Source organism: Balaenoptera physalus (assembly GCF_965194825.1).
Source record: "Balaenoptera physalus genome assembly, chromosome: 1".
NCBI lineage: Eukaryota > Metazoa > Chordata > Mammalia > Artiodactyla > Balaenopteridae > Balaenoptera > Balaenoptera physalus.
The window spans coordinates 171,213,062-171,238,353 of NC_138882.1; the positions used below are offsets into that span (position 1 = coordinate 171,213,062).

The 25,292-nt window shown below is 57.1% G+C and overlaps 1 protein-coding gene across 1 annotated transcript in view; it reads left to right on the forward strand.

Annotated features, from left to right (window-relative positions):
- The window catches only part of COL16A1 (collagen type XVI alpha 1 chain), a 49,504-nt gene that overhangs the window by 15,811 nt on the left and 8,401 nt on the right, over positions 1-25,292 (forward strand). Inside the window, exons 28-60 of the mRNA XM_082456472.1 lie at positions 1,672-1,707; positions 1,830-1,874; positions 2,174-2,305; positions 3,077-3,112; positions 3,338-3,445; positions 3,762-3,884; positions 3,991-4,044; positions 4,260-4,301; positions 4,609-4,644; positions 4,730-4,783; positions 4,966-5,034; positions 6,914-6,967; positions 7,059-7,085; positions 7,788-7,847; positions 8,019-8,066; positions 8,199-8,252; positions 11,692-11,745; positions 11,969-12,001; positions 14,120-14,236; positions 14,323-14,364; positions 14,446-14,532; positions 15,348-15,392; positions 16,267-16,311; positions 18,046-18,099; positions 18,627-18,680; positions 19,233-19,286; positions 20,768-20,812; positions 20,923-20,976; positions 21,268-21,303; positions 21,658-21,720; positions 24,160-24,231; positions 24,443-24,496; positions 25,159-25,203. Of these exons, the coding sequence (XP_082312598.1) occupies positions 1,672-1,707; positions 1,830-1,874; positions 2,174-2,305; positions 3,077-3,112; positions 3,338-3,445; positions 3,762-3,884; positions 3,991-4,044; positions 4,260-4,301; positions 4,609-4,644; positions 4,730-4,783; positions 4,966-5,034; positions 6,914-6,967; positions 7,059-7,085; positions 7,788-7,847; positions 8,019-8,066; positions 8,199-8,252; positions 11,692-11,745; positions 11,969-12,001; positions 14,120-14,236; positions 14,323-14,364; positions 14,446-14,532; positions 15,348-15,392; positions 16,267-16,311; positions 18,046-18,099; positions 18,627-18,680; positions 19,233-19,286; positions 20,768-20,812; positions 20,923-20,976; positions 21,268-21,303; positions 21,658-21,720; positions 24,160-24,231; positions 24,443-24,496; positions 25,159-25,203 (1,932 nt within the window). The remainder of the gene's footprint in view (positions 1-1,671; positions 1,708-1,829; positions 1,875-2,173; positions 2,306-3,076; positions 3,113-3,337; positions 3,446-3,761; positions 3,885-3,990; positions 4,045-4,259; positions 4,302-4,608; positions 4,645-4,729; positions 4,784-4,965; positions 5,035-6,913; positions 6,968-7,058; positions 7,086-7,787; positions 7,848-8,018; positions 8,067-8,198; positions 8,253-11,691; positions 11,746-11,968; positions 12,002-14,119; positions 14,237-14,322; positions 14,365-14,445; positions 14,533-15,347; positions 15,393-16,266; positions 16,312-18,045; positions 18,100-18,626; positions 18,681-19,232; positions 19,287-20,767; positions 20,813-20,922; positions 20,977-21,267; positions 21,304-21,657; positions 21,721-24,159; positions 24,232-24,442; positions 24,497-25,158; positions 25,204-25,292) is intronic.

The following is a 25,292-nucleotide window of genomic DNA, read 5'->3' on the forward strand; positions in this document are numbered from 1 at the left end:
TAATCCAAAACAATTAAGTACATGCAAGACTACCTTATAATAAAATAATAATAACCCTTCTTTACCACTTACTTTGTGCCGAGCAGCATTCCAAGGGCTTGTAGGTGTATTGACTTGTTTCCTCCTCCCAAAACTTCATGGGGTAGGTACTCCATTATTCCCATTTTATGGATGAGGAAACAGAGGTCCAGAAAGGCCAAGTAAATTGCTCAAAGTCACATGGGTGTTTGGGTGCAGACCTGGGATTTGAGCCCAGGGAATGTGGCCCCAGAGTTTGTCATCTTCCCTACTCAGCTGGGTTACTCAATTTCAGTGCCATGTGAACCTTTGTATTTGTGGTTGCATTGGAGATGAATGACAGCGTTGAATTAATAATGCAGTGTTACTTAAATGAGGGGTCCTGTGGGTATACGAGTGTTCAAGTGTGAGAAAAACTGGAATATACGTTCAGACTCCGCTCTACCAGGCAAACCACGCCTGTCATTTCTCAAATGGAGCTTTGTGCCACCACCCCACACTTGTTTCCTCTTCCGGTCCCCCCGTCTCTGTAAATGGCATATACCGAGTTCCTCAAACCTCCTCAAACCCCAAACCGTGCAGCATCCTTGATTCCTCCCATCTCCACATCATCTCCTCCATTTGACAGTTCTGCCACAGCACCTCTCTCAATTCCACCTCCTTTGCTCACCTCCATGACCGCCACTTCGTCTGGGTCCCATCATCTCTCACCGGGATGGTGGCGGCAGCCCCTTAGCTGGCCTGCCTGTGGCCACTGAAGCTCTTAAACTTTTTCATCCAGTGGCTAATGGGGCTTTGTTAAAAAAGAAAAGAAAAGAACAAAACAAAACAAATAAAAACCTCAGGTTATATTATTTCCTTGCTTAAAATCCTTCTATGACTCAACTTTGTACTGAAGGCCTTCTATGCCTAACAAGACCCTGGACGCCTGGCCCTGCCTGCCTTGAAGGTTCATCTGGTTTTCCTCTCCCCACTTCCTGTGCTTTAGATGTGCTGCCCTCCTTACTTTCTGGAATATGTCAAGAATGTTCCCACCTCTTAGATTTTGTACTTGTGGCTCCCACTGTCTAGAACGTTTTTCCTCTCTACCTCCCCCTATTCTTTCATTGGCTGGCCTTTGTCTCGTCTTTCTGATAATAATTGTGGCTCACACTTCTCTGACCATCCTGTCTAAAACGGCCTCCCCTGCCTACTTTGTCTCATCACCCTGTTTATTTCCTTCACAGCACTCATCGCTATTCAGTTACAATTATTTAAAAGTTCTTGGTGTCCCTACAAGGGTGTAAGCTCCACAAGTGTGTTTGTCTGTGCTGTTCACTGCTACCTACTGGCACCTTGCTGAGTGCACAGTGTGTACAGGCATCCAGCGAGTGGCTGTTGGATAAATGAATTCGTGATCTTTGTGTGCTGGGCCAGAGCTGAGGGTGGGGCTGGGATTCTGCAGAGTGAGGCTGGGGACAGAAGCAGGCTGGCCACAGACTCCCCTGGGGACCTTGGGGAAATCCCTTTCCCTCTCTGGGTCTTGGTTTCCCTAGCCAGGAAATGAGGGGGAGTAGTTGGGGGTCCCAAGGGGTTATTTGTGTAGTTTGGGGTTTGGGAATGACCTAGAGTGGCCTCCTCACTTTGACCCTGTGTCCTCTGCTTTGCTCGCAGGGTAATTTCGGGGAGGCAGGGCCAGCCGGCAGTCTGGTAAGTGAGCTTTAGATGGCAACAGCTCTGGGGAGAAGGACAAGGTGGGACGCGGGGAGATGAGAGGCCCCAGCATGGCCCAGGCAGGTGCCGGGCATCACACACGGCTTCTTATCACACAGGGGCCTCCAGGGCCAGTGGGACCCACAGGCATCAAGGGGGAGAAGGTGAGTTGAAGACGTTCCCCACGCTGCAGCCAGTGCCAGCTTCCCAAACACACGCTTATCCTGCTCTACTTCAAACCCTCCGAGGCTCCCCACTGCCTGAGGGTAACATCTGATTCCTTAGCATGATGTCAGGACCCCTGAGGCCTTGGCCCCCACCTTCGTTTCTTACCTGTTTTCCCACAATGTCTCCTGAGATATCCCTTGGCAAGCACAGGTGCTATGTCAGGCCGGGCTACGTTCCCCAGCCCCAGATTCCAAACCTGCCTGAGGTCCCCCAACTCTGTGTCCTTGCTTGGCAGGGGGAGCCTTGTGAGTCATGCGGAGCCCTGTCCAAGCACGAGGATGGGGACAGCCACGTGGTGGCCTTGCCTGGGCCTCCCGGAGAGAAGGGGGAGCCTGGGCATCCAGGCTTTGGCCTGCCAGGAAAACAGGTGAGTTCTGGGGCCTGTGGAGGTGGGATACAGGCAGGGCTTGAGGGGGACAGGGGCTGCCTGGGTCTCTAGGCTCCCTGTGCAGTGGGGAGTAAGTGAGAGTGTGTGGAGGGGTCAGTGCCTCTGTCCCCAGAGGGAGCTGGCCTGACAGGCCTCTGCCCTTCGTCCTGGGACACAGCATGGCCGGGTGTGCAGAAAGACCACCAACCTGGAACCAGACAGACCTGGGTTCGAAGTCCAGATCTGCCTTTTACTAGCCCTTTGGCTTGAGCCAGTTACTTCCCCTCTCTGTGCCTCTGTTTCCTATGCATGGTGTTGTTGTAAAGCCTAGGAACGATGTGTGTGAAGAACTTAGCAGCACACAATAGGCATTCAAGAAATGATAATTACCACTGTGGTGATTATTATTGTTACTGCTTTACTAATAGCAGTGAATGCTGACATAGTGTTCATCATGAGCCATGCACTGTTTCACATATATCAGCTTGTCTAATCTCACAAGAACCCTACGAGGTAGAAGCCTGTGCTCTTTTTATTGTCCCCATTTGACAGGTAAAGAAACCGAGGCACAAAGAGGTTAAGTAAGTTGCCCAGGATCACCCAGGCAGGGAGCCTGGCTCAAGTCTCTTCTCTTGAATATTGCTTCACTAGAATGAGAGCAGAGATTTTGATCTGTCTTGTATATTGTATATTCCCAGAGTCTAACACAGTGCCAGACACTTAAGGGTGTCTAGTATGAGTGAATGGGTGCTGGAAATGCTTTCTCCTCAGGGCAAAGCTGGAGAGCATGGATTGAAGGGGCAGAAGGTAAGATAATTTGGTGGGCACGGGTGGGCACCACCTCCTCTCAGATGCCCTCCCCACCTCCTATTCCTGATTGCCCTGTGCCCACTCTCCACTCCCTGCCCAGCCTCCAGCCCCAGTGAAGGGCTCTGAGTGCCTGCAGGTCCCAAGAGGGCACCGTGCCCTGCCCTCCTTGAACCCTACTCCAGCTGGATCACCCCTGCCCTCTTTGAACCCTACTCCTTACAGGGCGATGCTGGGAATCCCGGAGATCCTGGAACACCGGGCACCATGGGGCGGCCGGGACTGTCGGGAGAGCCTGGGGTTCGGGGCCCTGCAGGGCCCAAAGGAGAAAAGGTCAGTCAGGCAGGGGGCAGTTTTTTGCATGGGCAGAAAGAGATTAGGCTGAGAGCTAGTGAGGGGAAGGACTTGGGGTCAGGCTGTGAGCCTCAGGGGATGCCAGAATCACTGGGTGGAGGCGCCTCAGCTATTCTCCGAGGCAGGGAGGAGAGCTAGGCGTGTCAGGGGCCAATTTTGATATCCCAGGCTGAGGAGGGGTCAGTGGAGGGGCAGAGCTTTCAGAAGGGCGCAAGGATCCCCTTTCCGATGTCTCCTCCTGGCTTGGCTGCCAGGCCTGGCTCATGAGCTCCTGGCTGTGCCCATCTCTGACCAGGGTGATGGCTGCACTGCCTGCCCCAGCCTGCAGGGGGCATTGACTGACAGGGCAGGACCACCTGGGAAGCCAGGCCTGAAAGGAGATCCGGGGCCGGAAGGCGTGGGCCGGCCTGGTAAACCGGTGAGTTCTGGCTACCTGTCCTCTTGTCTTTCCCTCCCTGGGCTTTCCTTCTCTCCCTCCTGCCCCCTTTCCCTTGAGGGACCCATGGCTCACCTGTGTCTTTTAGGGCCAGCCTGGTCTACCAGGAGTTCAAGGACCCCCAGGACTGAAGGGCATACAGGTGTGTGTGAGTGTGAGGGCCTGCGCTGCAGCTCTGTGTGGGTGAGGGTGCGGATGCGGAGATGCGTGGGGACGGTGGGCCTGGAGGGGGGAATGGAGATCAGCTGCAGAGCAGGGAGGAGGCGGAGGTGGAGGAGGTCCAGGAGGAGGGGCTGGGACAGGGGAGAAGGGTGAGTGGGGAATCTCAAGCACAGGCTTGTCCTTCTGCCTCTTCAGGGAGAGCCAGGGCCTCCAGGAGTGGGAGTCCAGGGGCCCCAGGTGAGTCTCCAGCCTTACGCGTGCCTGCTTGCCTCCCAGCACTTCCCTAAGCCAGCTACTCACTCCCACCTGCCCCCCAAACCTCAGAGCTCTGCCTGCCCCCAGATGCTCAAGGGCACAGCCCTGGCCTGCGGTTGTTTCTGTTGGGGACTTTGGTTTTGACCCCCTGCCCCTCTCTGACCCTCAGAGTCTCCTTGTGGAGCTCTCCTGAGTTTGGGCTGGCAGACACCCCACCCCAGACCAGGTCTGCCGGCGGGGCAGGTTGGCTTGGGCAGCTGTGGCCCAGTCTGCCTTTTCTGACTTGCAGGGGGAGCCTGGAGCCCAGGGTTTGCCTGGCATTCAGGTACGTCTGCCTTGGGCCTGGAGGAGACGGGCAGGTGAAGGGGCCACTCTAGGATAGAGATAACTAAGTGTGCTTCCATCTGCAGGGGCTCCTGGGACCTCGGGGGCCACCTGGCCCTGCTGGAGAGAAGGGTGCCAAGGTGAGCCTCTGCCTGCTTGGGCTCTAGACTTGTAACACTTCGGAATGTCCTGGCAGTGGGCACAGGGGACATGGGAGCGGAGGGATGTTTGTCAGAGGGCTGCCCAAGGCCTGGTCTCACCTGCTGGACTGTAGCTAGCTTCAAACTCTGGCCCTGCAACCTTTGTACCCTCTCTTCCACAGGGATCTCCAGGGGTGAAAGGAGCCACTGGGCCTGTGGGACCTGCTGGTGCCAGTGTCTCTGGGCCTCCGGTAAGGGCCCTCTCCCACGCTCCACACTGGGGATGTTGTTTGGACCAAGGGCGTTGCCGCCAGGAAGAGGGCATGGGGCTGACCCTGCCCGTCCCAGCAGCATGGGTGATGGGAGGAGAGAGACCTCAGCCTGGCCCGGCCTGGGAGAAGGAAGACCGCCCTGTTTGGGGGGAGCCCCTGAAGAATGATAGTATTGAACACCACCAGTTTTTGAGCAGTGACTGTGCTGAGGCCCTGTGCTAAGCTCTAAACAAACAGAGATTCACTTAATCCTCACAACAGTCCCGTAAGGGAACGGCTATGATTATCCCCATTTCACAGATGAGGAAACTGAAGGCCAGAGAGTGAGGAGACAGAGCCGGGACTTGAACCCAGGTCTGTCTGACTCAAAGCCCATATGCTCTGCCCGCCACCCTCCACTTCAAACCTTGGAGTCATTCGGGATCATCTAAAACAGTGCTGCCCAATAGAACTCTCTACCCTGCCTGAGACGTGGCCACCAGCCCCACATGGCTGTTGAGCACTCAAAGTGTAGCTAGTGTGACTGAAGAACTAAACTTTAGATTTAATTTTAATTATTTTAAATTTAAGTAGCCGCATGTGGCTATTGGCTACCGTACTGGCCCGCACAGATCTATCCAGACCAGCAACACTTTGAACCTTGTTACCCTCAAGGACCTCCCTTTATTGCTGTCCCACCAGTGATTCCCATGTTCTGAAAGATGTGTCTGTTGAACAAATTGCATAGATTAGGTAATAATATACGCATTTCCTCATTTTTATTCATCAAAGACCTGTATAATAGCTAGCTTTGACTCCACATGAATCCACTAGAATTTTTTAAGATGATATAATTCTAGCCTAAATCAAAGAAATGCTACCTTTCAGCCAGCCTGTGTCATGCCAGGTTGTGGGCAAATGTATAATTTTTCCTAGGCTTTTGGTAATGTTGAAAATAGCCTGTGAACTGTATCTTTTCTGTCTTTATGGATCCCTAGAGAAATTCCAGACCCAGTTTGGGAATCACAGATGGATTCCTCCTGAGGGTGCGCTGAAGCCCAGAGGGGCCGCGGCCTTGCCCAGGTCCCCACCGTCCGTGTGGTTGCCTAGCACAGCTAGGTAGTCAGGGTCCCCGCCTGTCCCAGGGAGCTCCCAGTAAAGGCAGAGGTGAAGGTGAAGCCGGCCCTGGTCCTCAGGGAGCTTTGAGTCCCACATGCGAAGGTGGCCTGTCCCACAGGACAGCAGCCGTCAGAGAGCCCTGCTGACTTCTCCAGACCACCTTCCCTCAAGTTGAATCCCATCCGGGAGGTTTCCCAATTCTGGCGCCACACTTACTAGTTGTGTGACCTTAGGCCAGTGACAGCCTCTCAGGGCCTTCAATTCCTTGTTGACAAATCAGGGCTGAAATTCCCGTCTCCTCCTTAAATCAACTGAGAGAACTTTTATGATGGAGAGAATTGTGTCAAACACTAAAGGGTAAGAGGACAGAGCAGGGACTTTGGGCCGCACAGACCTGGGTGCAGCCGTGCTGTTGGGTCTATTACAAAATGTCTTTAAGCCTCCGTTTCCTCACCTGTATAATGGAACAATACCATCCTGCAGGGCTGGGAGTGGGGATCCCATCCAGTGCTCCCTGACAGGTGCTTGGCCCAGTGTCTGACACCAAGAAGGTGCTCGGGAAATGCCAGTGTTCTTCCTCCTTCCTCCTCGCCTTGTCTCTTGGGCCTCAGTCTCCTACTCTAGGACATGGGCACTGGGATGTGGGTTCCAGGGGAGCCTGGCACTGCTTCTGTTTGTCCTATCACCCTCCCCTGCTGGCAGGCCAGATGGCTGGCTGCTGTCCAGCCTTGCCCACTGACCCTGGGCTCTCTCCCTTCAGGGCCCTGATGGGCAGCAAGGACAGACTGGACTTCCAGGAGCCAGAGGGATGCTGGTGAGTACCGTGTCGTGGGGCAGCAGGAAGCCACAGCTGGCCCTTTCTCCACACCCCTATCTACTCATCCCCCTGTGTTTCTTCCCTGCAGGGTGAAAAGGGAGCGCAGGGAGAAAAGGTAAGTCCCAGGGACCTGTGACCAATACTCTGGGGAAATTAGCAGCCCCTGGAGCTCTGCCACCCAGGGGACCCTCTGCACTTGGCTGTGGCTCTGGACTGAAGGATGGGTGCTGAGGAGTCATCCTGGTCTCCTTGCCACCCACTAGCTCCCTGGTTGCTGGCCCAGGGCTCAACCAGGATCCCAGGAGACCCAGAGAGCTCCAAGGCCCCCATGGGAGGCAGCTGCATTTTCAGATGGATGCTGAGTTACAGGACAGGGGAAGGAACTGAGTTCAGAAGGACTAGTGAGAGGACAGGGATGTGAGGGACCAGGAGAGAAGGGCATGGAAGCCAGGCTGGGCCAAGGGGAATGGGGCTGAATACTTACGCAGCAGCAGACAATGATGAAGCGAAAAATGCAGTAACACCAAGAGCTGTTGATGGCTGAGTGCTTGGCACATGGCAGGAACTCTATATACAGTCATCCATTCCATCCTCATGACAGTCTGTGCATTTGGTATTATTATCCCCATTTTATAGATGAGGAGACTGAGGTTCAGAGAGGTTGAACAGATTACCCAAGGGTACAGTAAAAAAGAGGCCGATCCTGGATTTAAACCCTGCCCTCTCCATCTCTAGAGCCTACCCCGCCTCCTAGCTGTTGATTTCCAGAGGGTCCTCCATCCTCGCCCCCTGCTGACAAAGGCTCTTTTCTTTTCAGGGTGAGCCAGGGGAGTGCTCCTGCCCCTCCCGAGGGGACCCCATCTTCTCTGGCATGCCGGTAAGCGGTGCCGAGAGCCTTCGCCCCCGGCCTGGGGGTGAGGCCTGGCTTCCGGCCTTGTGCCCAAGACGCACAGGCCCCTGCGCCCCAGCCAACTGCGTCCCCACGCAGCCCTGTGCTTTGTGTGGACATTGCCTGTAACCTTCTTTTGCGATCCCCACTCCCACCCAGGGTGCTCCGGGACTTTGGATGGGCAGCTCCTGGCAGCCGGGCCCGCAGGTGTGTGTCGCTTGTCTCCTCTGTCTCTCCTCTTGTCCGCCAGCGTCCCGAGGCTTGCCCATCCTAACGCCGGCGCCCCCAGCGATGGGGCAGAACTTTCTTCTGGGTCTGATGGTTTCTTCTCTCCTTCAGGGTCCTCCGGGTATTCCTGGACCACCAGGCCCCCCTGGAATGCCTGGGCTTCAGGTAAAGAGGGAGAAGAGAAGCGGGGGGCAAGGCAACAGGGCGCATGCTCTGTGCCGGACCCCGAGTGTGCCGCTCCCCTGCCCCAACGTTTGTATGTGTCATTTCTCAGTCCTTGTGCTCCCGCTTCCCAGAGTGGTACGGAGGACGCACTGGTCCCTGAGGGCAGGCTGTGTGTATTCCCAGACCTTTTTTGAGGAATGCCCTGTTGTTGTAGCCCAGGTACCCCACTGACTCCTGTGTCAAGCTCGGGCCTTGGTCAGTTGTCAGGAACCCAGAACCTGAGTCAGCTGACAATCCTTGACACTGGTGCAGAGCTCACCATTTTGGAGCAGCGTTCAACATTCATTCATGCAACGAAATTTTTGCACACCTAGTATTTTCCAGGCACTGTTTTAGGTGCTGGCAATACAGCAGTGGACAGAAAGAAATCTCTGCCCTCTGGGAGCTTGCATTCTAGTAAGACAGACAGGCGATAAGCAAGAGAAATAAATAAAATACAGTATGTTAGAAAGTGATATGTCCTGATAAGAAGGTTAAAGCAGGGAGTGAGGATAGAAAATGGGAGGAGCCCAGGGAAGATATTTGAGAAAAGTGTTGAAAAGAAGGGGATGTTTAAATCAAGACTTAAAGGAAAAAAAGGGAAAAAGAAAAAATAAAAATACTTGAAGGAAATGAGGAGAGAGCCTGCAAAGGAGAGTATTCCTGACAGATAGACAAGGGAGCAGGTACGAAGGCCCCGGGGGTGGGAACGTGCCTGCCATGTTTGGAGAATAGGAAGGAGGCCAGGGAGTGAGGGGCGAGCAGTAGGAGTTGAGAGCCTTGTGGCATCATGATTAGAGTGTGTGTTCCAGAACCAGGCAGCCTGACTTTGAATCACAGCTCTGCTACGTGTTAGCTTTGTGATGCTGGGTAAGTTACTTACCCTCTCTGTGTCTCAGTTCCTTCATCTGTTAAGTGGAGATATTGTAATTACAGAACCTACCTCATGGGGCTTTTGTGAGTGTTAAGCAAGTTAATGCTTGCTAAATGTGTAAAACCTTGCCTGGCATATAGTGAATGCTCGGAAGTCATTAGCCATCATTATGACAACAACTACTGTTATGATTTTACATCCATTCTCTCGCATTTGTTTGAGCCTTACATCAACTCCAATAGGAAGGTGGTGGATCCCTAAGTCACAGCTGGGCACAGTGAGGTTCTGGGAGGTGAAATATCTTGTCTGAAGTCATCGGCTACGAATTGGCAGTGCTGGACTGGGGCTTTCCCGTGCAGGGCACTTTCTTCTGCCCTCCACTGCCCTGCAGGGTGGCTCCCCAAGGTTTGCATGCCAGGCCACACTTCCCAGAGGCCCTAGGAGGCACAGACAGTAGCTTCTGTGTTTCTGGCTCCCAGCTCCTGGAAGAGTGAGTCTCACCTGAAAAGGCAGAGCAGGACTGCGTGGAAGCTTTTTACAAACTACTCTCCCCCCTCTGCCCTGATGATTTTATATATACCTCCCTTCACCCTGGGCTGAGAATCTGCTCTGGTGGGCCCCCTTTGCTGATGGGAGCCTCTCTCAGTATTCCAATTCTCTGTCTCATTGAGAGCTCAGAATTAGAGCCAACTCTGGGTTCCCCACAGGCCAGCCACACCTTTACCAAGCGTCCGGGCTTCCTGCTGCACTGCCAGGAAACAGGAATCAGGCTGCAGGGGGCTTGCAATTTGCTTGGAGAAACGTGAGAGTCATTTCAAAGTGACCCATTAACAAGTGCATGCAGATGTCATGTGAACCCTGCCAAGGCATGCTGGGGGAATGAGGCAGAAAAGAGTGACTGCCACCGAGTTTGGTCCCAGGCACCAGAGTCCTCTTCTGGCACCAGTGCTGGAGACCAAGCCGAGGCTGCTGCTTGTGGGCAGCCCTGTGCCAGGCAGGGTGCAGGTCCCCTTCCCTGGTCGTCTCCTGCAGTACTTTCAAGGAAGGGAGGGCCCAGCAGCTCCTCTCTTCAGGTGCAGGAACAGGCTCAGAGATAGACAGCCTCCAGAGCTCCAGTAATCCCCATCCGTTCCTACAGACGTTAAGAAGTGTGCGGCTCGGTAGCTAGTAGACAGTGCACAGTAGCTCTTCACTTCTACAGTAGAACAAGTGGGAGGTATAGTTCTGGGCGCGCAGAAAGAGAAAATCACAAAGTATCAGGCTTGAACTAACACAGACAATGGAGAGTGGGGCAGGGGATGAATGATCATTTAGGGGCATGATTAGAATTAACACGGTCACGGTGTTTCCCCTGTGCCGGGGGCTGTTCTAAGCACTTTGCCTTCTTAACTCGTTGAGGGCTCGGAATGAGCAGGGCTGGGTGACGGCACGTGGAGGGGCAGGAGGGGCCGGGGGAGGCGGACTCCAGGTCTGACTCAGGCCTGGTGGAGCCTGGCCTGAGATCGGGCGGGCTGCCAGGGAGGGTAACGTGTTCTATTGCTGGGAGCTGGGACTTGAAGGGAGGCCAGCTCTCAGAGCGGGCCAAGGAAATCCTGTGTCGGGGCAGCGGGTGAGCAGCAGTGCGTCCGCTCAGCATGTATCTGAGGCATGCCTCCTCCGGGTGGGGCACTGGGGGTTTCAAACCGAACACACTCCCTGCCTCCATGGAGTATTTAATATGCAGATGTGCATTGTGAGTCTGTAAGGGGAACAGAGTCTGGGTGGTAAACATTTAACGTGAGCATCCCTCGTGCCATGCTCTGTACTAAGCTCCTTATAGCCGTGATCTCCTTTAAGCCTCACCACAAACTACCACTGTTTTACAGAAAAGGAAACTGAGGCACAGAGATTCCCCCCCCCCACCTCCCCGCAAGTAACCTGACAAAAGTTGTACAGGTAGTGAGTTAGAATTTGCACCTAGATGGGTATGACTCCCAGGCCTCCACCCTGTGTGTGCCTGAGTGTTCTGGGGAATGTCTTTTGAGGAATGATGCAGAAATCGTGGTTAAGAGAGGGGTTGAAGCCAGCGGTCCTCAATCTGAATCTCACCGCTGTGCCTTGCTCGTCCTGTGACCTTTAGCAAGTTGCTTGCCTCTCTGAGTTCTTCGTCTTGTTTTTAAGATGGAGATAACACTTACCTCACCAAAACAACTGTGGTGATTAAATGAGAAAATATAGTGAGAAAATATAGGAAAAGTACTTAGCACAGAAAGAAATAATAGTTATTTACTATATAGAAGACCCACTGCCCTGCCATGTAGGGGAAGAAATCATTTGGACTGGTTTTGGGGGGTGGGTCACCCCTCTGGGTCTCCTCAGCTCCTCCTACAAACAGTCTGGAGACTTTTGAGCTGAGAATAGACGTCAGCCAGGGCTCTCAGCTCTTCAGGATGAGGGGGAGAGGCAGTGGCGATGGTGAGAAAGAATCTGGGTGACCTACAGGCTAGAGAGAGGTGTCCACTCACCCGTGTCTCTTCTTGGCTGCAGGGAGTGCCGGGGAACAACGGTTTGCCAGGACAGCCTGGGCTGACTGCAGAGCTGGTAGGTACCGGCCTGGACTCACTGTCCTGCGCCCCCCCTGCTCTTCCCAGGGCTGAGCTTGCCATGCTAGCGCCCCTAGCTGCTGTGGGGGTCCCTCCTCCCTCCGTCTTCCGAGGCTGGGAGAAACCTGGAAGCCACGTGGCTTCCCGAGGCTCCACCTGGTGCCGTAAGTCTCCGTCCCCCTTCCGCTCGCCCTCTGAGCCCTCGTGTCTGTCTCTTGCAGGGATCCTTGCCCATTGAACAGCATGTCCTTAAGGTAAGAGAGTCAGAGGGAGGGCCTAGGAACTGGCAGGGGTTCCCCTAAGGGGATCGCTGTAGTAAGCGCTCAGCTGCATGGCACCACACACAGAGAGCTGCAGATGGAGCTGTTTGTGGGAACCGTGCATGCCAGGCATCTAGCTGAGGGGGCCTAGTCAGGGGCCGGCTCGGAACAGACCCCCAGTCAGTGTTTGCTGAGCGAGTGTTTGAAGGAATCCTGTGAAGGCACCCAGATAGGTGGCCATGGGTGCTCTGGGCAGTGGTAACACGGAGACCTGCCCGCAGCAGTTGCCAGTGAGGTCACACGGGGACAGGGCAGGGAAGGTGAAAGTGCACTTGGAGGGCAGTCACGCAGGGATTTGCGAAGGTTATGTTCTATGATAGGGCTGGGTAGGGGCCTGGAAGAAGGCTCCGGCTGTCCTCTGCTCAATCCAGAAAGAATCCAGGGAGGAGAAGGGATTTGAGAGGTGATTCTAGTGGGGCAAGAAAGAGGACTTGGGGCCTGAAGGGAGAGTCGGCCTGTGCCAGGGTCTGTCAGTAGCATTAAGACCATGCTCGAGGGCTGTGGCCTGGTCTGATCTCCCACACTGGGCACCACGGGTGCCACAGCGCTTCCTTGCTCAGTTACCTCTAGAGACCAGATCAGGACTCTTCCCTCCTCCAGCTCAGCATCCTTTGGGGTCCCTCCCACGCCTTGGCCTCCAGAGCCCCTGTCCTGGTCACCCCCTTCTAGCACTGGCTGGTCAGTGCCCTGGAGCTCCCACGACCCCAGTGGTCCTGGTCAGGACAGAGCATGGGGACCACCTGCCCCGCCGCTGCTCTGGACAGCAGTCATCTCCAGAAGCAGCCTGAGGTCGGGTTATCCTCCTGGCGGCAGCTACAGGTTGGATCACGGCAGGGTTGTGTCAGTGAACCCCCGCTCTTCTGCCCTAGGCCTCTGGCAAGCCAGGGTTCCCCAAGTCCTGCCCCTGGGCAAGTGATTATGCGACTCCAAATGCAGGATTCGACATTTCTCTGTGTAACATGTTGTCTGATGGCTTCTTGATCAAGTGCACCACGGAGGGCCCCCAACAGGAACTGAGTGTGGTCTGGAGAAGGGGTCAGATGGGCACCAACAGCCCAGAGGAAGCCTGGGCCTGTGGACAGAGCGCTTCCTTGGCCCTCAGACAGACCAAGGTCCGATCCAGGGTCCCACTTACCTTAGACAAGTCATGCTGTCTCTCTGAGCCTCAGCTTTCTCATCTCCAGAGCGCTTATAAGATGACCTGCCTCATTGCAGTGTCAGGGTTGAATGTGATAATGTGCAAGGCCTGCCACCATTGCTGGCATCATGGGTGCTGAGTAAATGACAACCATTATCATTGAGCTTTGCAGCGAACAGTGGAGGTGGAGCAGCGTCTCCTCTAGGGGCCCGTGGACATCCCGCCGGGCCGTGGATAGATGCCAGGCTCCCGAGTCCTCTGAAACTGTAGTCTAGTTTTCACTAGTAGGTTTCATTTTGAGGGGAAGCGGACTCACAGCTTCCATCAAACTCTCAGAGAGGTCTGTGACCCAAAGAGCTTAAAGCCTCCAGGTAAGAGGAGGACTTTCTTGTCAGGAAGACTTCAGGCCCGGCCCACTGGGGAGCCTGTAACAGCCGTGATTCACTGGGAAGTGCAGGGCAGGCCCCATCCCAGAGGCTGTCTGCGAAGGGCCTGGCTCCTCCTGCAGCTGTTTCCTTTGCTCCCTTGGGCAGAGAAGCTGGTGTTTGGAGCTGGCCTTTTCAGTCTAACTCCTCGTGGCATGTCCTCACACTGGGTGCAGGTTGCAGGAACAGCCGGGACAGATGGTCCCTCCCCGGGCCCCTCCGCCTCCTCCCACACGCCTGTCTGGAAAGTGGCGTTGGCTTGGCCCTACCGGAGCTTCTTCCTGGAGGAAACTCAAAGCCAGTGTTGGGATCGGGTCCCTTGAGGATACAGCAGAGCTGCCGCAGACATGTGGCTGGGGAGGAAGAGAGTGGGTGGGTGCCGGCCAGCAGGGTGCCCCTGGCTGAGTTCGGAGTGGGTTTCCCCCATGAGGCCCACCCTGGCCTTCTCCGACCCGGGCCCCACGCCACCCCCCCACTTTGTCTCATCAGAGCATCTGCGGGGACTGTGTCCAGGGGCAGACGGCCCACCCGGAGGCCCTCCTAGAAAGTGGAGAGAAGGGAGACCAGGGTATCCCCGGCGTGCCAGGCCTCGACAGCTGCACCCGGGTAGGAGGCTGGGCTCGGGGTGGCCTTGGTGCAGGGCGAGCTCCCGGCTGCCCCCCGCTGACCGGGCCTCTGGCTGTCGTCCACAGTGCTTCATGGAGCGGGAGCGCCCGAGAGCTGAGGAGGCCCGGGTGAGTGGGCCTCCGTCTTCTCTTCACCCCCTGCCCCGGGCCCCACGGGGCTGCTCACACTCACCGTCCATCCCGCTCCAGGGGGACAACAACGAGGGAGATCCGGGCTGTGTAGGGAGCCCCGGCCTGCCCGGCGCTCCGGGACTGCCCGGCCAGAGAGGAGAAGAGGTAAGAGCGGGGCCCTCGCCTGGGCTGGACCCTGAGGCGGCTGGGGTCTCCACTTCAATGACTCTCAGTTCCCGAGGGCAGTTTCCTTCCTGCCAAAAGTCTTCTCGGGCCCTCCAGTGGCTCCCTGCCTCTCTTGGGAGTCTTTCAGGGGCCTTCGAGGCCTTAGGTCACCGGCGCCCCGCGCTGCTCTGGCCTCACCTGCTCTCCTGGCACCGGGCCTCCTCGCAGCTCTGGGCCCCGGGCCACTCTTCCTCCCCTGGCCTTGCTGCTTCCTCAGCCTGCAACTCTCCTCCAAGGCCCGCTCCTTCACCCCTTCAGCCCTTTGCTCACATATCACCTTCTCGGTGAGACACTCCCTGACCACCCTCTCTAAAATAGAACTCGCACACCCGTGCTCGATGCCCAGTCCCTCTCTCTGCCCCACACTCCTCACTGTGTGGTATCCTGTGTATTCCCTTTATTCGGGAACATGCCGCAGGTGTCTACTGAGCACTGCCCGTGTGCCAGCCTCTGTTCCATGCACTACTGTCCACCTCTCCCTAGAATGTAAGCGCCACAAGGTGGGGATTTTAATGTTCCATTTGTCATTGTGTCCTCAGCCCCTGGACCAGTGCCCAGTACATAATAGCTGCTCGATAAATGTTTGTTGGATGATTGAATGAACCGAATGAAAGGTTTAACGTCAGCTTTAACATCCTGCTCTGACAGCACTGCCTGTTGACTGGGTCTGTGGCAGGCTGGGAGGAGGGCTGCGGAGACCTCGGGGCGCTGTGGGCCTGAGCCTCTTCATCCATATTCCCTGGCTTCCTTTGCAGGGTTCGCCCGGCATGAGGGGCTCTCCGGGTCCTCCAGGCCCTATTGTAAGTATCTGTGGGTTTCCTGGCCTGCTTGAGAGGCTCTCAGAGGGGTTGTAGAGCCAGACACCGTTCTGCTGCCTTGTCTCCGGGAAGCTGGGCAGGACAGAAATAGGGAACTTCCTTTCCCTCTCCTTTCCCTCGTCAGAGCATCTGCGGGGACTGTGGCCTCCCGCCACCGAATCCCCAGAACAGGCCTGCTCCGCCCCGCTCTGCCTGTGGTCCTGCTTAGAGGAGGCCCTCAGGGCGCATCCTTGTTTCTGCAGCCCTGTCCCTGCTGTGTTTTGCACCCATGGCTCATGGTCTGGACAGCCAGGAAAGCGTGTGGCAACCTTCAGACAGGGGCCAGGGGCTAAGATGGAGCGGCCCTCTATCGCTCTGTAGGGCCATCTCTAAGACAAGCCTACAAAGGCTAGACTAGGAGCATCTACCCTGGAGTCCTCTGTGGTGTTGATATGGCAGGAACATAGAAGTGACTAGGAAAGCCTGGAAGAACTGAAAATGCTTTCTTTGGAGGAAAAAAAAAATGGCTGGTGGGAGCCTCTTAGAACCAGGGAGTCCCCACCTGGGGGCTCATGGAGGTCAGGTAACAGGCATGATGGGCTTCCACTCTGGCACCAGGATTCACTCGGACTCAGGAAGACTTGGGCAGGTGGTTTGACTCTGGGGGCTGTTGCGCATCTCTACTGATGGCAGAGCCATTCTTCCTGGAGCCGAGGCGAGGAGCAGATGTCTTCTGGGCCAAGACTTGGGATGAGTCTCTTTTCCAGCTGCCTTGAAAATATTCCCGTGACTTCCTCTCCCCGTGACCTCTCAGCCCCAGACTGTGACCCAGGGTTACCGTGCTTGTGAGATGTGACCTGCCTGTTTCTCCCACCAGGGCCCCCCAGGTTTTCCTGGTGCTGTTGGCTCCCCCGGATTGCCTGTAAGAACCTAGCGCTGCTCGACCTCCCCTTCCCCTGCCAGCCAGGTCTCTGTGGCTTTTGCTTGTCTCCCTTCCTGTCGCGCCCTGGCCTCCCTCCTCCATGTTTGTCGTTGTCCCCCTGCAGGCTCGGTAGCTAACGACACAGGTTCCCTGAGGTCCCAGCAGCTTGGACGGCCTCCCAGTCTCTGACTTCTTTTCATTTCTCCCTTCTCCCTCTTCTCCTGCTTTCCCTCTCTCATCTTCTCTCTTCTCCCCCCTTCCGTTTCCCTTTTTCTCTCCCACAGTCACACATCACTCCCCCTAAATCCTCTGGAGCTATTTTACCTTCTTATTTTAAGCTGGTGCCTCTAGGGGCCTCTTTATCCCTGCCTTCTCACTCTGCCTCCTGCTTCTCCCACCTTTGGTGTTGACTGAAGATTTGCTGAAAGTAGTTCTTGGGGCCCTGCCAGGCACCTGGCCCAGAGCCCGGCAGAGACGCCAAAGCTTTAGGGCTTCACACTGCAGGCTGGCACAGGTTTGCTGCCCTGCTGCTTGGCAGGGCTGTCCAGAGGCGCCCCAGGGATTTCAAGGCGGCCATGCTTGCAACTTTTCCCATCATCCTAGAGGAAACTTCCTCCTCTTCCTTTCCTCTTCTTTGGCTCCGGTCCCAGTCTGCTCTGAGGCTGGGCACGTGATGCCAGCAGTAGGGCTTCTGGGTGTCGTGGGGCCCTGCCCCTCTGTGCCCAGTGTCTTGGCCGCCTCCTTCTGCCAGGTGTCGTTAATTGCTCTGCCTTCGTCATCGTCACAAGTATGTTTGAGTCATCCTCATCCTCACTGTTGCTCCCTCCTGGGTCATGGAAACTAACCTCCTGTTTGTCAGATTTCGTGTCCCTGGGGCCTAGCTCCTCTCCTCCCAGGCCTGGTGATGGAGGCTCAGGGAGCAAGGCCTCTCCTTGTCACAGCTCCATCTGTCCCCACGTCCTCATCCTGGCCGGACCTTGTCTGTTTCTGCTTGCTTGGGTGAAGGGGCCATCTGTCCGTCTAGCCATCTGTCTTGTGTTGTGGAAAGGTCTGGGTGCCGTTTCTTGAGGGCACGAGGGAGAAGGGGCAGACACGGCCCCTTAATGGTGCGGTGCATCCACGAAGGCCAGGGCGAGGAGTGAGGAGGGATGGGGGCTCTGGCTTTGATTGAAGTGGATATCCCTTCCCACCTAGAAAGTGAAGGGACTGCTCTGGAGGGAGCCTTCCCATGTCCCTCCCCAGCATCCCTAAAAGACTGTGGTTTTTGGCTGGGGCGGGGGGTTGGAGAGGTAAGTGTTGGGAGTCGGGTGATACATTTTGCTGGGAAGCATCACTCTAGGGACCCCTCTCTGGACAGCTGCCCCTCAGGGGGAGCACATGTGTCACCCTCCTAAAGGTGCACCCCAGACAGTGGTCACAGTAGGGCACACCAATGACAGCCGCCTGAGAAGTACCTTCTGAGAGTCACCCGACTGGGCGGGCATATCTCTGTGGTGACCTGTCTCGGGGGGCATGCTCCTGAGAGGCACCCTTATGTGGGAATTTACACCTCTGATAGTTACCCTTCTGGGCACACCCCCTATGGTCATTTTTCTGGGGACACTAGGGGGGGCCACCAGCAGCCCCCCACCTTTGTCTAGAATGGGGACAGAGGGCTGGGGGGCTGCAGGGAGGAGTCAGGGGCTGCGTGGAGACTGCCCTCCCCTGCAGTTTCTCATGATTTTTCTCTCCAAGGGTCTTCAAGGAGAGCGAGGCCTCAGGGGCCCGACAGGAGAGAAGGGGGAACCGGTAAGCAGAGGCAGCAGGGGATGGAGGTAGATGAAGAGCCCTGGGGAGACGGAGGTTGGGCCCCCCAGCATGGCTGCTGGGTGGAAGATGGGAGGTGGACTCCTTCTTTTGAAACTCTTTGCCCCTCAGCCCTGATTCCCTCAGTATTGGGGGATCCCTCAGGATCAAAGGAAGCTGATCTCCATGTGCCCTGACTCCCTGTAAGGGGCAAACACCTCCATCCCTGGGGGCTTTCTCCCTCCCTCTTCCTGCAGCGTTCAGCATGCCCCTTCCACTGCCCCCACCCGGGTCCTCCTCATCCCCTGCCCTGGGCCTTCTCCTCTGGCTCAGCTCCCAGCATCCAGGACTGTGGTGGTGATCACAACCGAGGGGAGCTGGGTCTGGGGGAAATGGCCCAAGGGGGTGGCTGTAACCGGGGCATCTGCTGAGGGGCAGCTCCAGACCGTCGGGCCTTGGCCGCCCTCACAGCCAGGGATGGGGACAGAAATGTTGGGGGGCTGGTCCATCATGTCTCCCTTTCTTTGCAGGGTCCTCCAGGGCAACCTGGCTACCCAGGTGCCATGGGCCCCCCGGGGCTGCCTGTGAGTAAGGGGAGCCGGGTCTGGGGTTACCCGGGCCGTGGGGTGGTGATCAGGACCAGCCAGACTTGGGCATCCTCAGCGGGCTCCCTCCTTTCCGAGCATTTCAGCTGGTGTCTCTGCCAGGCTGTCCGTCCAGAGCAGCCCCCACCCCATAAGCCCCCTTGGTAGTGGAGCTTGGCCTCCCTCTCCGCGTTGGGGGGCCCACCACAGTCGCTGCACATCAAGGGCCAGACTCTCAGAGCACCCGGAGCCTCCCAGACTAGGAGAGGACAGAGGTCTGCCTCCCCGGGGGCGGGGGAGAGTTGGGGAGATCCAGCGGAGGCGCCTGTTAGGTGGACGTGACCCCCATTCCACTGAGTGGCGGTGGGAGGCCGCAGAGGCGCCCCCGCTCCGCTCCAGGAGCAGCCCACCCCTCTGGCCCCCCAGCCTCGTCCGGGGCGCCTTCTGCGTCTAAGTGCCAGTCTGTGTGCCTGCTGCAGTCTCCACCCCTCGCATCGGCGCCGTGGCAGGCGGACCACGGGGCTAATTCCCTCTCTCTTTGCTGCCTGTCAGGGCATCAAGGGGGAGCGCGGCTACGCGGGTTCCCCGGGAGAGAAGGGAGAATCGGTGAGTGCGGGAGGGCAGCTCCCTCCGCGGGGGCGGGAGGAAGGGCTTCAAATGGCCGGTCCCTGTCCGCCGCCTGGAGAGCTTCCCAACCGCCCCTGAACGGGAGACGTGACCCCGGCCTCCCGGCCCCCTGACTCGCTCCAGCTGCGTCTCAAGCAGTCGGCGCTGCCCGCTGGTTGCTGCGGGGGCAGAAGCTGCGAGGAGGAGAATCCCGGCAGGTTTCGTGGAGACCGGCAGAGGGGCCGCCTGGGGGCAGGGGGCCAGAGTCAGCGGGCAGGGGACCTCCTCCCTCCCCCCGCAACGCCCACAGGCCGGAGAGCCAGGCCCCCCACACTGAGCACAGGAGCTGGGGCGGTCATCAGATGGGGACACCGAGGCTCACGAAGTGACGTGGCTCACCCAGGGTCCTGCAGCTAGTTAGTGAATTAGGGCCGAGCCTGGACTTGAACCCAAGTCTGTGACAAACCTCCCAAGTCTTTTGTCTTACCTTCCCCCTCGCACATGCTGGTGAGGCCCCGGTGGGATGCAGCAAACCCCATTGTGCATTTATTCAATAACAAGTCTTTCTCGTGGGCCTTCTGGGTGCCAGGCTCTGTTCTGAGGATGCCTTGGTGGATAAAACAGGCAGTTGAGCCCTTGGTCCTCAGGGAGCTCACGTTCCAGTGGGCCAGGTAGATAACAGATGAGTAAACAGCTACATGTAAATTATGAGAGGTAGGACCGGTGGAGAAAATCAAGCTGGGTAAGGAGTTGGAACCATGAACAGGAAGCATTAGACAGAGGGTCAGGGAGGCCTCTCTGAGGGGGTGGCATTTGAGCTGAGCCCTGAATGGAGCTGCGGGGGTGTGTGGGAGCACAGACAACCAGCACATGGTTGTCTGTGCTGGCGAATCCCAGAGGGAGAAGCCACGGGTGAGGGTACCTCAGGGACAGATTCGAGCCATCGAGTGATTTGGTAAGGTTTCAAGAGACCTAGAAATGGTGGGGGATGGTGGGCATCCTAGGTAGAGGAGGCAGTTGTGCAAATGCCCAGTGGTATGATTGTATAGTGTTCAGGGAACTGCAGTCTGGCCAAGCCAGGCAGAAGATAAGAAAAGGAGAGGGAACTGAAGCAGGGAAGGGTGGTTGGTATCAGATCACAGGATGCCTCAAAACCCAGCATTCAGTTGGCAGAGGGGAGCCATGGAGGATGTTGGAGCAAGAGAGTATTATAATCAGAGCTGTGTTGAAGCAGAGGAGATGGCAGCCTCTTGCTGGCTGGATTAGAGCAAACCAAGAGATGGCAGAACTAGTTAAGAGGCTGGTTCAGTAGCTCAGGCAAGGGAAGGGAAGCCTGAACAGACCAGGGAGAAGAATCCTGCAGCTTAGAGGGGCATCCCACCACATCCCTGCCTCTGCTCTGTGCCCCGTCCCCTGCCCCATACCCTGATCTCCCGCCTGCCCCAGTCAGAGTGACCGATTCTGCTCCTTTTTGTCACCAGGGCCCACCAGGATCTGAAGGCCTCCCAGGTCCCCCAGGCCCAGCAGTGAGTGGGGAAGGGGACAGGGAGATGTGGACATGGGAATCCCTGATCCCGCCCTGGGGTCTGGGGACAGGAAGGTTGGGTTCTAGATGCATTGTTCTCTGTGGTGACAGGGTCCCCGAGGAGAGCGAGGACCCCAAGGGAACTTGGGTGAGAAAGGTGACCAGGTGAGTGGTGGCAGGGACCTATCTAGCTGTCCTCCCCCAATGGTCACCCTCATGTACGGGACGGGGTGGGGGAGGGGGCGCAGTGACCAGCTCTAGCCTCCCACCCCCCACCATCCTTGAGTTGTAACCTCTCACCTCGTGCCCAGAGCCTCACCTGCTGGCCATTTGGGGCAGAGTGGAGGACAAGGCCCGTGACTTGAGGCAGCCTCACGCTGTCATTCTTTCCACCTGGGTAGCCAGGCAGGAGAGAGAGGGTGGCACAGCAAACTGTCCCTTGCTTTCTTCCCCTAGGGATTTCAAGGCCAGCCGGGCTTTCCAGGCCCACCGGTGAGTGCACACACAAAGCCAGCTCTGTCCGATGTGATCCCATCTGTGAGGGGCAGGCCTGGCCAGGCCTGGCTGGGTGAGGGTGGGCCTAGGGAGGGGAGGGAAGAGGCACGGGAAGAACAGAGGAATGGCCTGGGTGGCCAGGCCTGATTCCAGGAGCCAGGACCTGGAGAGCAGGGCCTCCTGGGTGGGCCTCAGCCCAGCCGCCCAGCCAGATGTAATGCTCCTGGGTGGTGTTTCTGGGAAGTCAAAACGCATCACATTAACAGTGGTGAAGCACACCCAGGAGGAAGAAGGAAGGGGAGCTGCTTTCCAGCCTCGTTTTCATTCCTGCCTGCTTCTTTGTTGACTTAGGGTCCCCCTGGATTCCCAGGCAAAGCTGGAGCACCTGGCCCACCTGGCCCCCAAGCGGAGAAGGTGAGCAGGACCCCAAGTTGGCCACAGTCACAGCTCTGAGCCATCAGAAATTCAAGGACTAATTCAGTTACATCAAGGGTGGGCAAAGAGACCTCCAGGATGAGCCCAGCAACTGCTGTAGGGCAACAGGGCCGGGGCAGACCAGTGGGCCCCTAGGGCTGACAGCTGGGCCCAGGATGCCCACTGGCCTCTGTGCCGCCGAGGTTCCCACCCAATGGGAGAGCGTGGGTGGGGAGGAGGCAGAGGGGTGTAGTGAGAGGTGGGCCACTAGATGCGACAGGCCAGCCCCGGCCAGCTGCAGCTCCTCCAGGGGAGGGCGAGGAGTTGAGGGAAGGAGGGAAGCACGTCCAAGACTGGGCACCCCGGGCCCTTCAGCAGGAGGAGGCCTGGGCATTTGCCTTCTGGGTCTGACAACAGCAGGAAAGGGGAATGGGCCTCCTGGGAAGCCATGCTCAGGGTGTCCCCAAGGGCCAGAGAGGGCAGGTGTGGCCTGTGACCTGGTGACAAGGGTGGGAAGGAGCAGCAGCTGGGGAGCCCCCGCACTGGCTGCCCCTGGGTTTGGCTAGATAAACTTTGGGACTAGCTCTGCCTTGCTCTGGAGGCTGACATCCTTGTCTCAGCCCATCCTCTGGGCTCTCCAGATGTGACAGGTGGGCAGTGTAATGAGGCCCCAGATTGACTTCTAAACTTGGGGTAGGGGGATCATAGCCCACAGGGAGGGGCAGGAGATCTGCAGCTTCTTGGGGAGCCTCTTTCCTCTGAAAGCTGGAAAGGACTTCTAGAAGGGCCACCTTGGTCTAGGTTCTCACTGTTCAGGTGAGGAAATGAAGCCCAGAGAGGCTGAGGGCATCCCAGGGATGCACAGGGAGACAGTGACAGAGCTGAGACTTCCCTCCCAGCTCAGGAGAACCCTCAAGCCCCTGGCTGCGTCCCCCCACCCCAGAGCCGGCACCTATCAGCTATGGTTGAGGCAGTGGCGGGTGCCACCTCCCTTCCCTTCTCTGTGGGGCACCTGAGTGGCGGCCCCTGCCAGAGTCTTCCGTGCTGCCTCTGTGCCCGAGGCTGCTTGCTCTCCTTAGGCTGGTCATTGCAGAGACTCCCAAACCTCTGGCCAGCGGTTCTCCATCCTGACTCCCTGTGGGGCTGCCATTTCCTGGGGCTGTGCTGACCCCTCCTGGTAGCTGGCGGCATGGCAATGCCACCCTGAGCCCTTTTCCCCCCCTCTGTGGGGTCTCTAGCTGGATCCCTTCCCCTTGGTGACCCCCACAGCCACTGCGCCAGGGCAGCCTCCCTCTCCCCACTGGGGAAATGCTGCCGCCTCCCCACTTAGCTACCTGCCTCCCCCTTTCTTCTCCGATAAACATTTGAATTCACACTTTCGCTCTCATCATTCCCCTGCTTTGAACCATCAGTGGCTCCCCAGTGCCCGTAGTGGTGTTTTTCAGACTTTATTTTGTAGTCCCCAAGGCTTTTTGTCACACAAAATCTCATATGAATGCTCAGTCTATAAAACAGATGCAAGTGGAGCTGCTCTGGCTAAGGCAAGGGTAGGGGTCCTGGAGTCCCACCCCCTTGGCCTCCACTTTGTGCCCCCAGCCCCTCCAGGCTCCTCCAGGAACCCCAGGCCCTGAGAAGTACAGTTTGAAAACTAACGGTCTGTTTGATAAAATCTAGTACAGGGTTTCAGGGCCCTCCTCCAGCCTCTTCTCCGCCCCCCACCCCCACATCACACGGGCTCCCCAGACACCCCAGCTAGACCAAGCATGTGAACACCTCCCAATCTTTATCCTTCTCTGAAGTCCTCTGTGGCATGCCCTTTTCTCCTAAACCTACCCAAATCCCAGCCGTCCTTCAGAGCCCAGCACCTGCTAACTCTCCTGTGACACTTTCCCTGCGCCCGACCAGAGTGAGCTGCTCCCTCTCCTCAACTCCCAGGGCCCTTTCTCACACAAGGCACATAGACTGTTGCAATGCCCTTGATGGTCCTGGGCCTGTGACTCTCGCTGGACTGTGAGCGCCTCGGGGGCAGGGCCCACCCTTTTTCCATCTGGGGGAACCAGAGGCCACATAGTGCTTGGCACCTGGCTGGGGTCAACGTGAACTGAATGTGTGCCCTCACTTCAGCCCACATTACCGAGCACCCACCAGGCCAGTGCTTGGTCAGCCATGAGGAGGGCGCTGGACCCAGTAGGCTCTGTCTCTTCCTCGTGGAGCAGTGCAGAAAGGCGGATGCTTGGCAGATGAAGACAGATTTTCTTGGGGGAGTGGTGTGTGGGATACAGCCAGTTAGGCCAGAACCGAACTGGGGTTCGAAGCCAGCTGTCCTGACTTCCATTAGTCACCGGGCCCCGTGGCCGGGGTCTCTTGTCCTGCCGGTGTGTGTCAGGGGGAGGGAGGGGGGCAAGGCCCCGCTGACTTTGCTGGGGGGCTCATTTCCAGGGCAGTGAAGGGATTCGAGGTCCATCAGGCCTGCCTGGTCCCCCTGGACCACCAGGATCTCCCGGGATTCAGGTGAGCACGTGTGCGCTTAGCCTGACAGGTGTGTGTGTGTGAGTATGTGTGTGTGCTCATGCACGCATGTGTGTGTGTCTGTGTGTGTGTTTTAGGGGTGGGAGTTGGGTGAGGGGTGGAGGGGGTGAAGAGGGTGGAGGGGCTGGGTTAGGCCTCCCACCTCCTAGGGCTCCAGCACAGGCGTGCAGGAATGCCTTTTTCCCGTTTCCAGGGTCCTGCCGGTCTGGATGGTCTGGATGGGAAGGACGGCAAGCCTGGCGTGAGGGTGAGATGGTGGGCCCAGGAGGGCACCCCCTTCCTTCTCCTTCCTTCTCCAAGAGCCAAAGTCAAGGGAACCCTGATGAAGAGAATTGAATTCCACTGCCCCACACCTCTTTCAGGAGGTGCCCCACCTTCCCTTGGTCTGCCTCTCACCACACTCCACTTCTCTGATGGCACCAGAGCCCCCTGGTTTCTCTGTTCTCCCAGTTGCCTTAACCAGGTTGGATGAGCTGGGTCTCACCAAAGGCAGGTAGTGAAGGGAGTAAATTTATACCCAGAAACTCAATCAGCTGAAGAAACTAGGCTGGGTGTCAGAAAGAATAGGCTGCAGACGGGGAAGGACTTGAGTGTCCCTGGCTCCTTGGATCTGATTTTTCTGGGGCATCTGAAAAGGATGGGGCCATGGCAAAGGGCAGAGCATCAAGGTCAATCCCCTTCTGTACCCAAAAGAAGGAAAACTGAGGTTCAGAAAGGGGCCGGGATTCACTCAGAGTGCACAGCCAGTCAGAGGCTGAGCCCGGCTTGGAATCTTCCCTGTGCCCCACGCAACAATCCCTCCATCCTGGGAGAGCTGGGGGAGGGGCTGGAGAAAGGGGGAGACTGATGAATGAGTGGGTACAAGCTGGACAAAGCTCTTGTCTCAGTGCCCCTGGTCTCTTTCCCTAGGGGGACCCTGGTCCTGCTGGCCCCCCCGGACTCATGGGACCCCCGGTAAGTTGAGCTGCAGGAAGGAGCTGGGAGCTGGGAGGTTCCAAAGCTGGGCAGGTGCCCTGATGGGTGGGGCAGCTCAAATCCACATC